Source organism: Musca vetustissima, unplaced genomic scaffold (assembly GCF_032173495.1).
Source record: "Musca vetustissima isolate MV318-11 ecotype Yass unplaced genomic scaffold, APGP_CSIRO_Mvet_v1 utg1637, whole genome shotgun sequence".
Lineage (NCBI taxonomy): Eukaryota > Metazoa > Arthropoda > Insecta > Diptera > Muscidae > Musca > Musca vetustissima.
This window is the reverse complement of record NW_026886325.1, coordinates 18,947-31,587: the sequence shown is the minus strand read 5'-3', so window position 1 is coordinate 31,587 and position 12,641 is coordinate 18,947. Positions and strand designations below refer to the sequence as shown.

At 34.8% G+C, this 12,641-nt stretch overlaps 1 protein-coding gene across 1 annotated transcript in view; it reads left to right on the top strand.

Moving 5' to 3' along the window:
- LOC133333832 (ras-interacting protein RIP3-like) overlaps positions 1-11,870 on the top strand; it is a 29,683-nt gene extending 17,813 nt beyond the window's left edge. Inside the window, exons 3-5 of the mRNA XM_061542144.1 lie at positions 5,759-5,980; positions 8,717-8,756; positions 11,052-11,870. Of these exons, the coding sequence (XP_061398128.1) occupies positions 5,759-5,980; positions 8,717-8,756; positions 11,052-11,861 (1,072 nt within the window). The 3' untranslated portion in view covers positions 11,862-11,870. The remainder of the gene's footprint in view (positions 1-5,758; positions 5,981-8,716; positions 8,757-11,051) is intronic.
- The last annotated feature ends 771 nt before the right edge of the window (positions 11,871-12,641 follow it).

Genomic DNA, 12,641 nt, shown 5'->3' with positions numbered 1-12,641 from the left:
AAAATGTGGTTGGGACCTTCAGATTACTTAAAATGAGGAAAGACTTAAATGGAGTTCTATGTTATAATATCGAGCTATATTCAATTTTTCCTCCAATAAAATATAAATGCCCTATTACAGCCTCTTCAATTGGAAAGTGTTTCTGGAACCATTGAGAACCCTTAAACCGAAGGAAATTCTATTTGATCTATAAATGGGTATTTATAGCGTTTGCAGTTGGAAAATGATTGTAGAACCGTTAAGAACCCCAAAGTAATAAAATCTTTATGTAGACGAACTATGTCAAAACTTTAATCTATGCTGAAAAAATTTCTAGAAGGTATTTTATCCTTTGCGAGACCAAAATTCCACAGGGGTTTACCTTAATACGGGGATCTATACTATGCGGAATGTCAACACCGTGTATGATATTAAATATATTTTGCAAATTCATATTACAAAGGGCTTAGTTTGGAAAATGCTAATTCACAGTACACAATTCTGTTAGGTGTCTCCTATCCTTTGGGATTCTGAAATGTAATATTAAAAACTCTTCAATAAAATGGGTCCGATGTCTTATCTAGAATTAAATTAAAAATTCCAAACTTTATTCTTACTTCTAAAAACCTGATTTCTATTTTTACACCCTTCCAGAATATATAGACCTTGAATATTTCGATATATTGAAAAAAAAATTTCAAAATTAATATTCCCTCGATTATTATGATGTAAATAAATCTTCGAAGTTTCGAGATATTACACAACTTGCCCCAATTTCACATAAATAATAATGATTTTATTTTTGTGTTACACAATATTCTTATTCGAAATTCCAATTATTCTGAATTATCACATATTTTTTCGCCCATAAGTACGAAATATCCCAGAAGCTTAACTTTCGGTAATTTGATATTTTTCGGTAACCAAATTCATTACAACTGCTCTTTATTTTCTTATGCCTCTCCTACCAACGTCCTTCTCCATTTCCTCTTCATTCTCCATACGGTTCTCATCCTCTCCTTTTCCCTTATAATTGATTTTCACGACGCCAAATTTCATTTTGTTCCTCGATGGCATAGCCACGTGCCTGCAGCTCTTCGGGCGTCAAATGATATTCCTCCTCATCGTCGGTAAAGAGTTGACGAATGGCTTCGGCTAAATGTTTGGCCGTATCCACCATTGATTGCCACATATTCGTAAAGGTTTGGGCAATTTTTTCAGCTCTCTCTGAAATGTGTTCACCGGGTGATTTGGGTCTTTCACCGTTAGCATCGAATGTTGGTATGATTTCGTAATTTTCATCATCATCATGATATTCAGCATCGGTGCCCTCAACATAAGTATCACGTCGAAAACGACGATGATGATGTATTAATTTTCGTTGGGTTTTCATCAGCAACGATGATGATGTGAAAACTTTTTTCCGCATTGTTTGTTGTTGTTTTTGTTTTTTGTGAAGGGGAGAGGAGATTATGTTTGGGTATTAAAGAAAATTAATGATTTTTTTGTTGGGGCTAAAGATTTTTTTCCAATGGAAAACCTACCTTAGGCTTTTGAAAGGCCTCCACCTCTGCTGTCATCTGCCTACCCAGACCGCTCAAACCCATAGTTATGGAAAACATCAAAAGTGACATGGTTGCAGCATTAAAGAGTGAGGCTATTTTTGGCATCCTCATCCCTATCGTCGTCATGATTGCTGACAAATAATAATTGTTATTAATATCCTTTGTTGTTGTTTTTCTTCATTGGTTTCTCCTCCCCTCCTCCTGCTGCTATTTATAAAGGCTTTTAAATTTATTGCTTTTTTAAGTTGCCAATTTAAAAGGCTTTTAATTGTTGTCACAGAGCTGTGTCCTAATTTTTTGTATTTAAATATCCCTTCTTTAGCTTTCTTCACAAAGAAGAAGAAAAAAGCGATAAAACAATTAACAAAAAGCAACAACGACAACAAAAAGAAAGGGGTTTTTTATAACCGTTTATTTATTATTTCCTACCGTTCGGTAACTGTTGCGCTGCTAAATTTTTCTTTACAATTGTTAACAAAGCCATTTTCTAACGGGGCTATTATACTTTTGATACCTTCAAAACAGAGAGACATACAATTACCCATTTGTAACCAGATGGCTGGCCCAGGGAGTAAGGTGGAGGAGCTGAGGATCGTAAAACATCCCGATTCGAACATCATGTACATGTCTGCTATCTATTTGCATTTCATCAGTGTGGAGTACCAGCCAGCCTGATTATTTTGTTTTGCTGTTTGATGTAACGGAAGTGGCCGGAAATGTTTTTTGTTGTTGTTGTTGTTGTAGTTTTTTATTTTGTTTTTGTTATTTACTCTGCAGCTACGTTGTTATCTTTGTAGAGCAAACATGCAAACTTGGCATATTGTATAAACGATGTCGTTTTTGTTGCTGTTATTATTAAAGATATTCATCATCATCGTAAGCACCATGAACACCAGATGTTATGGAGCACTTTCATTAATATTCATTAAATTAACCTAAATTCAGAGGTACTATGAAAAGATTTCCAGTCAAATCCAGACATGAGGCACCTTTGGCAATTGAAATATTTTTTTATTTAGGGATTTAAGTTAAATGTAGGAGAGGAGAGTGATTGTGAGGAGAAATGGATGGAGGATAGTTTAAGAAGTCCTTAAGTGAGACCGAACCGAACTTGTTTTACCCTCCATCATTTTAGGTATGCATTTAGCATACCTAAAATCGGTCCGGATATGGTGTGGCAATGTAAATATTTTTTAGAAATTGAGGTAAGGGACGGAGGAGATTTTTTTAAGTATCTCGTTAAATGGAGGGAGGGGACAGAACGGAGGTCGATGAGGGAATGGATGAAGGACATTTTACAAAGTGAAAATTCCTTAAGTTAGACAGAATGGATCTTTGTATACCCTCATTCATGAGGTGCACATTCGGAATGCACAAAATCCGACCGGATTTTGTGTATGGCAATTTAAGGATTTAAGGTAAATACAAGGTGGGGAGAGAGAGAGAGATAATTGCGGGGTAAGGAACGGAGGACATTTTTTAATTGAAAACACGTAAAGGTCGGCCTGACCGAACATTTTATACCCTATATCTTGAGGTACTAATTGAAAATATATAAAATGGGCCGTGGTTCTTATATGAGGGCTCAGTAAAAACATGAGCCAATATGGACATTTTTATGCAACGATTTTTTCAACCTCATTTTTTTTTTTCATCGCAATTTCAATAAACAGGCATACATAGTCTCCAACAGATATTAGTTTGGGGAAAAAGAAATCCATTATTTTTTTATGAACTATGGGAGTTAATTTAATATCCTTCGAAATTTCCGATATGTACTGTTTTGTTGTATGATTCGTTGCCATTTTAAAGGTAACATCATAATGCCTCTCTCATAGAAGTCCTTCACAATCAATTTTCACAATCCTCCCTAGATACAAATGTTTTATCATTAAAGAAATGTTGCAATCCAAGAAAAATATGATAATCGCTTGGTATCAAGTCCGGACTGTATGGCGGATGTATTAAAACTTCCCAACTAAGCTCTCGAAGTTTCTAGCGATGGTGGAACACGACACATTTCCTGTTAGCCAACTCTGGCCGTTTCTGGTCAATTGCTATCTTCAAAGCTGACCATGGAGATCACAATTTAGCGTTTGGCCATATGGAAGCAACTCATAACAAATAATCCCCTTCCACTCCCACCAAATGCATAGCAGAATCTTCTCGTTAGTCCTGGTTTGGCCACCGTTTGAGGTGTTTCTTTGACCACGATCGTTCCAGTCACCATCCGTTTAAGAAATGGGTCTACCTCATTCCGCTTGGCCAATGCTTCTCATATTGAAAATCGATCCAACCTTTTTTTCTGTTAATTGGTGTGGCCACCTTGAACATACCAAAAATGGCACGTGACCATTCTATGGAGGCTATGTAGAATTATAGAATATAATTATATTTAAAATATTCTGAAACTAAATAACTTTTCCAACACAGTCCCGGAATTTCCAATTTCTGAGAATTCGCAATGAAAAGCTTTGGTTGGAAAATGTACCCAGGACCATCAAAATACCTATAAAAGGCCTTGATCTTTATATAGTGCCTATACCCAAAGATCGGCGAATTTTTGTAATTCGTGCCCCAACTTTGGAAAATATAGAAATTTGCGGGGCACAGTTATAAGAAGGATAACTCGAAATTTTGACAAATAATGACATTTTTTTGTAAAAATATTTGTTACCTCAAATTGCAGCCATTTGACTAAGCTACCAAAATTATCAAAAAATTATCTTGAGAGGTACGATTATATGGGCTACCCTAAAAAGTCACCCATATTAATAAATTTTTTGGAAGAAGATTTCCTAACCAATGAGATCATATCAAATTATTAACAATTCGGTTGAAAAAAGCGTCCAACCTCCACAAAAATACCGCATATTGAGGGATGCCTTTATATGGGGGCAACCTTATAATGTTGATCGATAGAGGTAATATTTTGTAGAAATAAAATAAAATAAAAATCGGATGAAAAGCTCCCAAAATGATTGAAATTTGGGAGGTACGGTAATATTGGGGGCTACCCTAAACATGATACCGATCTTTATAATTTTCGATAGGAAGATTTGCTATGCATTGAAAATACCAAATTACAGGCAATTCGGTTGAAAATCGTACTGAAGCACCTAATTTCCGACATTTGCGATGTAAAAATTGACCCATCATACCAGAACTACCCAAAATAGGTAGGGGGCCTACCCTCAAAAGTGGATCGAATTTGATTATTTTTCGTAGAGACATTTGCTAACCAATAAGAACCCAAAGTATCAAATTGGAGTCTATTTGCTTGAAGAACCTGACCACAATCCACCATTTCGAATATTAGGAGATAGGTGAAGGGCAATACCAAAATGTTTATTCAAAATAGTTGAAGTAATTTTTAAGAAACCAATTTTTGGATTTTATGAACAATTTCATAAACTTCAAAACGTGAAATTTTACACCAAAGATTTAGGAATATTTTTCATACGCAAAGTGCTAATGCCTTTTTATGAATTTGTTTTATTATTTTAGGAATATTTCTATTAACTATAACTGCAAATGTTTTTGTGGATTTCCTTCATATATTACAGTCGTTGATACATAAAAACACAATTTTTCAGGAACAATTATAATGAAATTTAGGAATGTTTTCATGAACCCAAATTTTAAATAAGGAATATATTCAAAAACCACAAACAGGAATTTTCACTAATAATTTTTTTAGAATTTTATAATTTTTTATGAACTAGATGTATATTTTCAAAAAGAATATCATAGGAAAAATATTTAATTTTAATATTAGAAAAATCTACTTTAGTATCTTGATTCCTAATACCCACCTGATATATATCCCCGCTAAAAAAAACACTTCTTAAATCATATCATATATTTTCCGATTACCCAGCTTTTAATAATTAACAAAACATTCACAATTCGATATAATTAAATTTCACCAGTTTCACCACCGCCACCATCACTTCCTCCCATTCCACCACTATTACCAGCAAAGGCCTGCTTAAATTTCTGGGCGAATTGATTCATCGAATTGGCAAAATTTTCCCAAGCTCCGCGTATAGTTTCGGCAAATTGTTGGGCATGTTGTGAAATATCTTTACCACTCTTAGTCATATTATTACTCAGATCTTCAATTTCTGTTTGTCGTTTACGTCTTGAGGCAGTTGATACCACCGGTTCATCTCCTTCCTCTCCCATAAAACCCTTTTTATTTGTTTTTCGAGTTGTCGTCTTCTTTCCCGTGGTGCGAGATTTCTTGCGTTGTTGGGCCGCCTTACGTCTACGGGCAGCCATTTGACGGCGTCTACGCTCAACGTCGAAGACATCGTCGTCAATGCCATCTCCTCCACCACCTCCTCCAGTACCACCATCTCCTCCATTGCCAGCTCCACCGCCACCAGTAGTACCACCTCCTCCACTTCCCATTCCTCCCCAGCTGAAACATGGTGCCCTCTTTGAACGATGCTGATGTGGCAAAGGCAGTAGGGCTTCCACTTCATACAGTGATTCCAAAGCCATTTCATTGCTTAGACCCAAAGAGCGTTTACGTCTTCTCCGATCTTCTTCCGATGAAGAATCTGAGTTGTCATGCTTTCGTATGGCTTCACCAAATCCAGCTTCCTGTTTCGAATGCACTTTGGCGAAGGGCACTTCAAAACCATTGTCGTTTTTCAACGCACCACCATTTGCCATAATTTCGGCAGCCTGGCCGGCCATTTGAACGGCACCCATTGCCACACTTTCAAAGAAGTCCTAAAATAAATGGATGATTAGAAACAGAACAAATTTAAATGAACATAGGGAATTTAAAGAATTTCTCTGTGGGAATAATATTTGATGCAGATTTGAGGAAATCCCTGTAAATCACAACCATCCCAGTAGGAAATAGTGTATAGGGAAGTATTTTATGCACATTGGACATTTACAGAATATCCCAGTGGGAATAATACGTAATGTTAATCACAACCATCCCAGTGGGAAATAGTATAGATTGAGGAGGTCTCATATATTCAAGACATTTACATGTTTTCTTTTTCAAGATTTAAAATGAGAATAAAACATTTATTTATAAAGTCTACTTTGCCGGATAAAATAGTTTATATCAAAAAATATCCCATTAGGAAAATGAAGTGTGTTATAGATCAACAAGCTATAGAAAGAATATTTTTAGTGGGGATATCCCAGAGAGAAAATAAAATTCTACAACGAATGAAGAAAGGAGAAGTTTAGAAAGATAAAAAATTTTGTACTTTAAAATTGCCCCAATAGGAATAATATCTGATGGATATTGGAGGAAATCCATATGTATTAAATCAATCCAGTGGCAAACCCAGTGTAGATAAAATATACTAGTATGAAAAAATTATAACGAAAAAGAAATGTTGATAACCTTTTTTCTTTTAATCTGCTTCAGCAGAAGTTATGGACGCATTTTGAATCAAAAATATCCCAGTAGGAATATATAGTGATTAATAATTTGTACTATAGAGAGATTGCCGAAATATGTTAACCTAGCAGGAATGTTAAGAATATGATCACCTCAGAAAATTTCCCAGTAGATATAAGGGCTGGCAGGAACGTGGAGAATATCTACTTTAACAAATTTTATGAAAGCATTTTCCATTAAAAAATATCCCAGTAGGCACCGTCAGTATATAGTTTTGTAGATTACATTTGTCATAGAGATTTATTAGCGAATATCCCATTAGAAAATTAAAACTATTATTGAGTGATTAATTCCAGAATATCCCAATGAGAATTTCAATGAATTGAGATTTTCACAGGTTAGACTAAAATTCGAGAAACAACATTTTGGGTATTGAGATTTAAGGAAAGATTTTGAATTAATTTTTGTTAATATCCCAGTATGTATTAAGACTGATTGATATAGTCTGAAGTTCAGTAATATTTTTAGGTTGTTTGTAAGTACAATAAACAATTATGTTTTGTATTAAATAATATGCCAGTGGGAATAATGGCTAAATGAGAACCGATGTAAATTACTTACGATCATTATCAAAATTTACTTATTTTATTATTCCACTTTACAATTCCATCCATTTCTCCGAATTTCGCAACTTTTATTTCCATTTCAATCACTCACTTACAAATCCACCCACAAAAAATATATATCCCTTCTTACCTGTGGTCTGCCATCAGCCGCCCGCAATGACAACAATGTCAAATATATCGCAAAAATTCGAAATGCATTTCTGTGAAATTTAATTAATAAACCAAATTTGCAATTATACATAATTGCCAATGGTTTATGTTTCGATACCACAAATATTTTTAGAAAAATTCAAATGAAATTCCCCGCAGCGTTAAATTTCCAATGTAAATTAATAATTGCAACACGTATGAATTTTCCAACGAGAATGAACTGCAATGTTTACTTGCATCAAACATTATATAAATTTATAAAACAATTAAAAATTAGTATAACTTTTAATAAAAATAATTAGATTTTTTTCTCGTTCGCTCTTTCAAAAACAGAAAAATAGAGTATGCATTGCATGTCTCTGCAATGCATGTATGGCAGTTTTTGGATAAAAATCTGTAAAATTGCCTAGCTAGCCGCAAAAAAATATAATTATTTTTGTGGGTAAATAAATGTCCATTGGCCATTTGAATGTCATCTTTATGTGGAAATTTATTTTTGTATTTTTTTAGTTTTTTGTCTTTATTATTTATAAATAATTTTGTATAATAATTAGTTGTTTTTTTTTTTTTGTTAATAGTTTTGTGTTAACACATATGTAATATTTGGCTCCAAATTTGTGGTCGAATATTTTGTCTTGTTATTGAAAATTTATTGTCATGTAATGTAATTTCAATTACATTTCGTGGAAAAATGTTGTCAGTAAAAAATAAATTAATAGTAAGTGAAATCATATACTTCACATGATACCTTTATAATATTTCGTATTTCTCACTTTCTCCCTTTGAGTATATCTTAAATTGTCGATAGATTCGAAAAGTTAGAATAGAATATTGTATTGTATATTTTAGTTCATTTAAAAGAGCAAAGTTCCGATTTCTTTTGATGGAACTAGTTCGTTCATCTAGATCCTAGTTCACTACTTAGTTCATTGATTAATCGATCACCTAGTAGTGATCGATCATAAATCGCGAAGGGTCTATTTTTTGTTCCTTATCTTGCGATTAAATCTCCTTTTTAGGTATTCGGGTAGATATTTTATAAATTCCAACATAAATTTGGTATTGCAAACGACTTAAAAACATTTGTCTAGACCCCATATCTCTTCTTGATCACAATAAAATTCTATTTCGATTTGGAAATGTCCGCCTGTCTCTTGAAACCATGATTGTGATATCAATATTTAAGAAAGGTCTTTGAAATTATTGCAAATGAGGGACATCGGTCCACGGTATTTTGAAGTTTTCAGAGGCATTTTCCAACCAACCGTCTTCTGATTGGCTTACACGGATCTATGCAGAAAATTATGAATTCTGGCCCATATTATGTTTTTAAAGTCTTTTATCCGAATTTTCCATCCAAAAGGACTGTACTTTTTTGTGGGCTGAGATAGATCTACGCAGAAAATGATTAAAATAAGTCCATGTTTTGACATAGCCGCCCAATTTTCCATATTTGAGGCGCATTTTCCAACCACCAAGACTCTGATTTGATATTTCGGGGTCTTGAAGGCTGTATGTTTTGATATAGCCCCTTATAAAGATCCCGCGCAATTTTCGGCATTTTGAGGTTATTAGCAGTATTTTCCAACCACAAGGCCTGTAATTTGTCATACCGAGGTTTTGGAGGCTGGTATACATTCGCTCAGAAAAATAGGCCTATGTTTCGACACAAGCTCCATAGAAAGATCCCGACATATTTTCTTTATTTTTAAGTTTTTAGACGCATTTTCCAATCAAAAGGACTCTTTATTGGGTTTTCAAGACTGGCGCAAAAAATAATTCCTAATTTTTTACAATATTTCCATATACAGATCACGCCCAATTTTCGATATTTTGAAGATTATGAGCGCACTTTTCCAACCGAAAATTCTGTAATTTGACAATTAGGGGTTTTTGGGGATCGGTATATATTTGCACAGCAAATGATCCCTAAAGGTCCCGCCCACTTTTTGGTATTTTAAGGCTTATAATCGCATTTTCCAACCGAAAAAGCTCAACTTTGGCATTTCAGATTCTTGGTAAAGAAAACACTTCTGCCCGGAATACGTTCAATATAGGTAAATTTTTGCAAATACTTAATGTATAAGGTGTATTCTGAAAGCCTTTTATATACTTCCTATAAAGAATTTTCTGACGAAAAGTTTCCAAGAAATCCCATAATTTAACAAAAAGTCCAGAATATGTTCTAAATATAAAAGTTTTTTTTTTTAAAGTGACTTTCTGTGAGACAAAGACCTAAAAAAGTTATCCTGTCTCTTAGAAGGAGATTCTGAAGTTCTCCTTTCAACAAAAATGCATCCTGAAGGTCTATTTTTATATATAGAGATCTTATGAAGGTATATACAAGACCATTTAGGTGTCTGGAGAAACCTCTCTACAGTAGACCTACTGTTGTTCTCTGAGTTGTAGAAGACTTCATGAAAATCTCAAATATGTAGAAGTTTTCCGGAATTATATATTGGCTAGAAGATGTTTTCGAAAAAAAGGAAAATTCTAAAGGGGTATTTAATATAAAGGATATTTTTAAGGTCTAGTGAGAAATCGATTGCAGAGTTAGAGAAGACTTCCTTTAATCCGTAAAATACCGAAATCTAAAGATTTTCTAAGTTTAGAACATTTTTTAAAAGCAAAAACCGTTAGATAGCTTCCTAAGGAACCAAGGTCTCTTTTGAAGGTTCCCTTTGCACAGGAGCACTTCAAAAGGTCTCACTTTATATCAGAATCCCTGAAATGTATATTCTCTAGATAATGACTCAAAACTCTGAATGAACTCTGAATCCTTGAAGAAGATCTGAACTTTCTATGTGTAAAAAATATTAAAATGTGCTTTCAGATATCCTTAAAAAATACATCCTGAAACACTCTCATATCATATTTTGGAAGTCGAAGTATATAGAAAATAGTCTTGACCGTCTTCTAACGAGATTTTTAATCTTTGTTTGCTCTCAAAGGCCTTCCACCCCTAAATTAGAAATAATATTTTGAAATGGAAATCCTGTGGACCGAAAAAAACTTTACTTTGTAATATCAAACATTTGGAAAAAATTAACAAGGAAGGCTTCGACCTTACCTTCAATATTTTTTTATTTCTCTAATTAAAAAATTATTTGTGTAAATTGTTTTGAAATTGTCAGTGTATTTTATTTATTTTTTTAAAATTATTTGTAAGATTATTTAATAATAAAAGTAATCATGTACCAAATGAAGACAATGAATATGGCATCAAATCGAATGGCAAAGCCTCCAACGGGAAAATGTTGTTATGCGGTGGTACGAGTCAACTTGTCCATCCATACCACATAATTTCTCAGAAACAATTTTCTAATTTCAAAATTTCCCTTCTTCTCTTTACAGTACACCTCATTGGCTGCTGGTCAGGCACAACAACAATATCAACAACCTCAACCCCAATATACCAGTGCTGCTTATGCTCAACAATTGGCCCAACAACAACAACAAGCTACTCAATATGCCAACTATGCTGGTGCTGGCGTTCCTGCTCAAGCTGCTGCCTATCAACCTACCCAGTACGCTCAAACCATCCAACAATTGCAACAACGTCAACAATTAGCTGCTGCCGCTCAACAACCCCAATATCAACAAGTCGCTGCCGCTGCTGCCCAACAGGCCCAACAATCTGCCCAAACTCAATATTCTGCTGATCAATACAACGCTGCCTACTATGCCTATCAGCAACAACAACAAGCTTTGGCTCAACAGCAATTGGCTCAACAACAACAACAGCAGCAACAACAACAATTGTACTATGCCAACCAACAACGTGAGTTGTTGAAACAATTGTACAGCAATCAACCAGCTGCCGCTGCCGCTCAACAACAACAAGCTACCGTTGCCCAACAACCCCAGGCCAATCAATACTACACCGCCGAACAATATGCCGAATATTTGAAGCAACAAGCTGCCCAACAACAACAATTGCAACAGCAACAACAACAATACCAACCCGCCAGCTATGCCACCACTGCCACTGTTGCCACCCCCACCACTCCTGCTACCCACACCCAAGCCTACACCACTGCTGCTGCTCCCGCTGAAGCTTCTCCAATTCCACCACGTAATGGTTTGGAAAGTGGCCAATACTCACCCTCCGATAAGGTGTCTTCCGTCAAATTCCAAAGTGGCAATTTGGCCTACAATTTCTAAGCCACGACAGCAACAACAGCAAAACACAAAGACAATGACCAACTTAGATTGCATTGTGACCCGAATGGGTTGGAGAGAGATGTTTTGCCACTGATTACCTATCCGAGGAAAGATAATTAGTGTTTGCTGTTCTCCAACTCATTAGTAGTAGTTGTCCATGTCCAGTGGCCACTTTTGTATGTCACGGTGTTCCTTTTGAATGTCAATGTCCAGTTTTTGTTGTAGTTGTTCCTAAACCTTTTTTATTTCAAAATTTTATGCCATTTTCCTATTTATCACGTTCATCCTCTCAAATCATTCGGAGCCCCTTATTGGCCAAATTTCTCATTTAGTTAAGTAATAAAATTATTTTTATTGAGAATAATAAAATTTTAAACAAACAGAAAATATTGTGTTAATATTTAAAAAAAAATTGGGACTTGTGATAAGGCCATCCTTGGCATAACAAGGCGTAGATGTTTAAAAATAATTTTTTGAAGACCTTAACATGGCGTAGATTTTTACACCCTTCACTAACACTGTGGTACAGGGCATTATGTCTTTGTGCATATATTTGTAACAGGCAAAAGGAAACAAGATAGGCACATGGTTCCTTTTAAGAATATGCATAGAATCACTTTCTAAGTCGATTTATACATGTCCGTCCGTCTGTCCATGTTAAATTGTAAACAAAGTGCAGGTCGCATTTATGATCCGAATTGAACGAAAATTGGCATAGATCACTTATTTGGCCCAAGGACGAACCCTATTGAAATTGGGGAAAATCGGTTCAGATTTAGA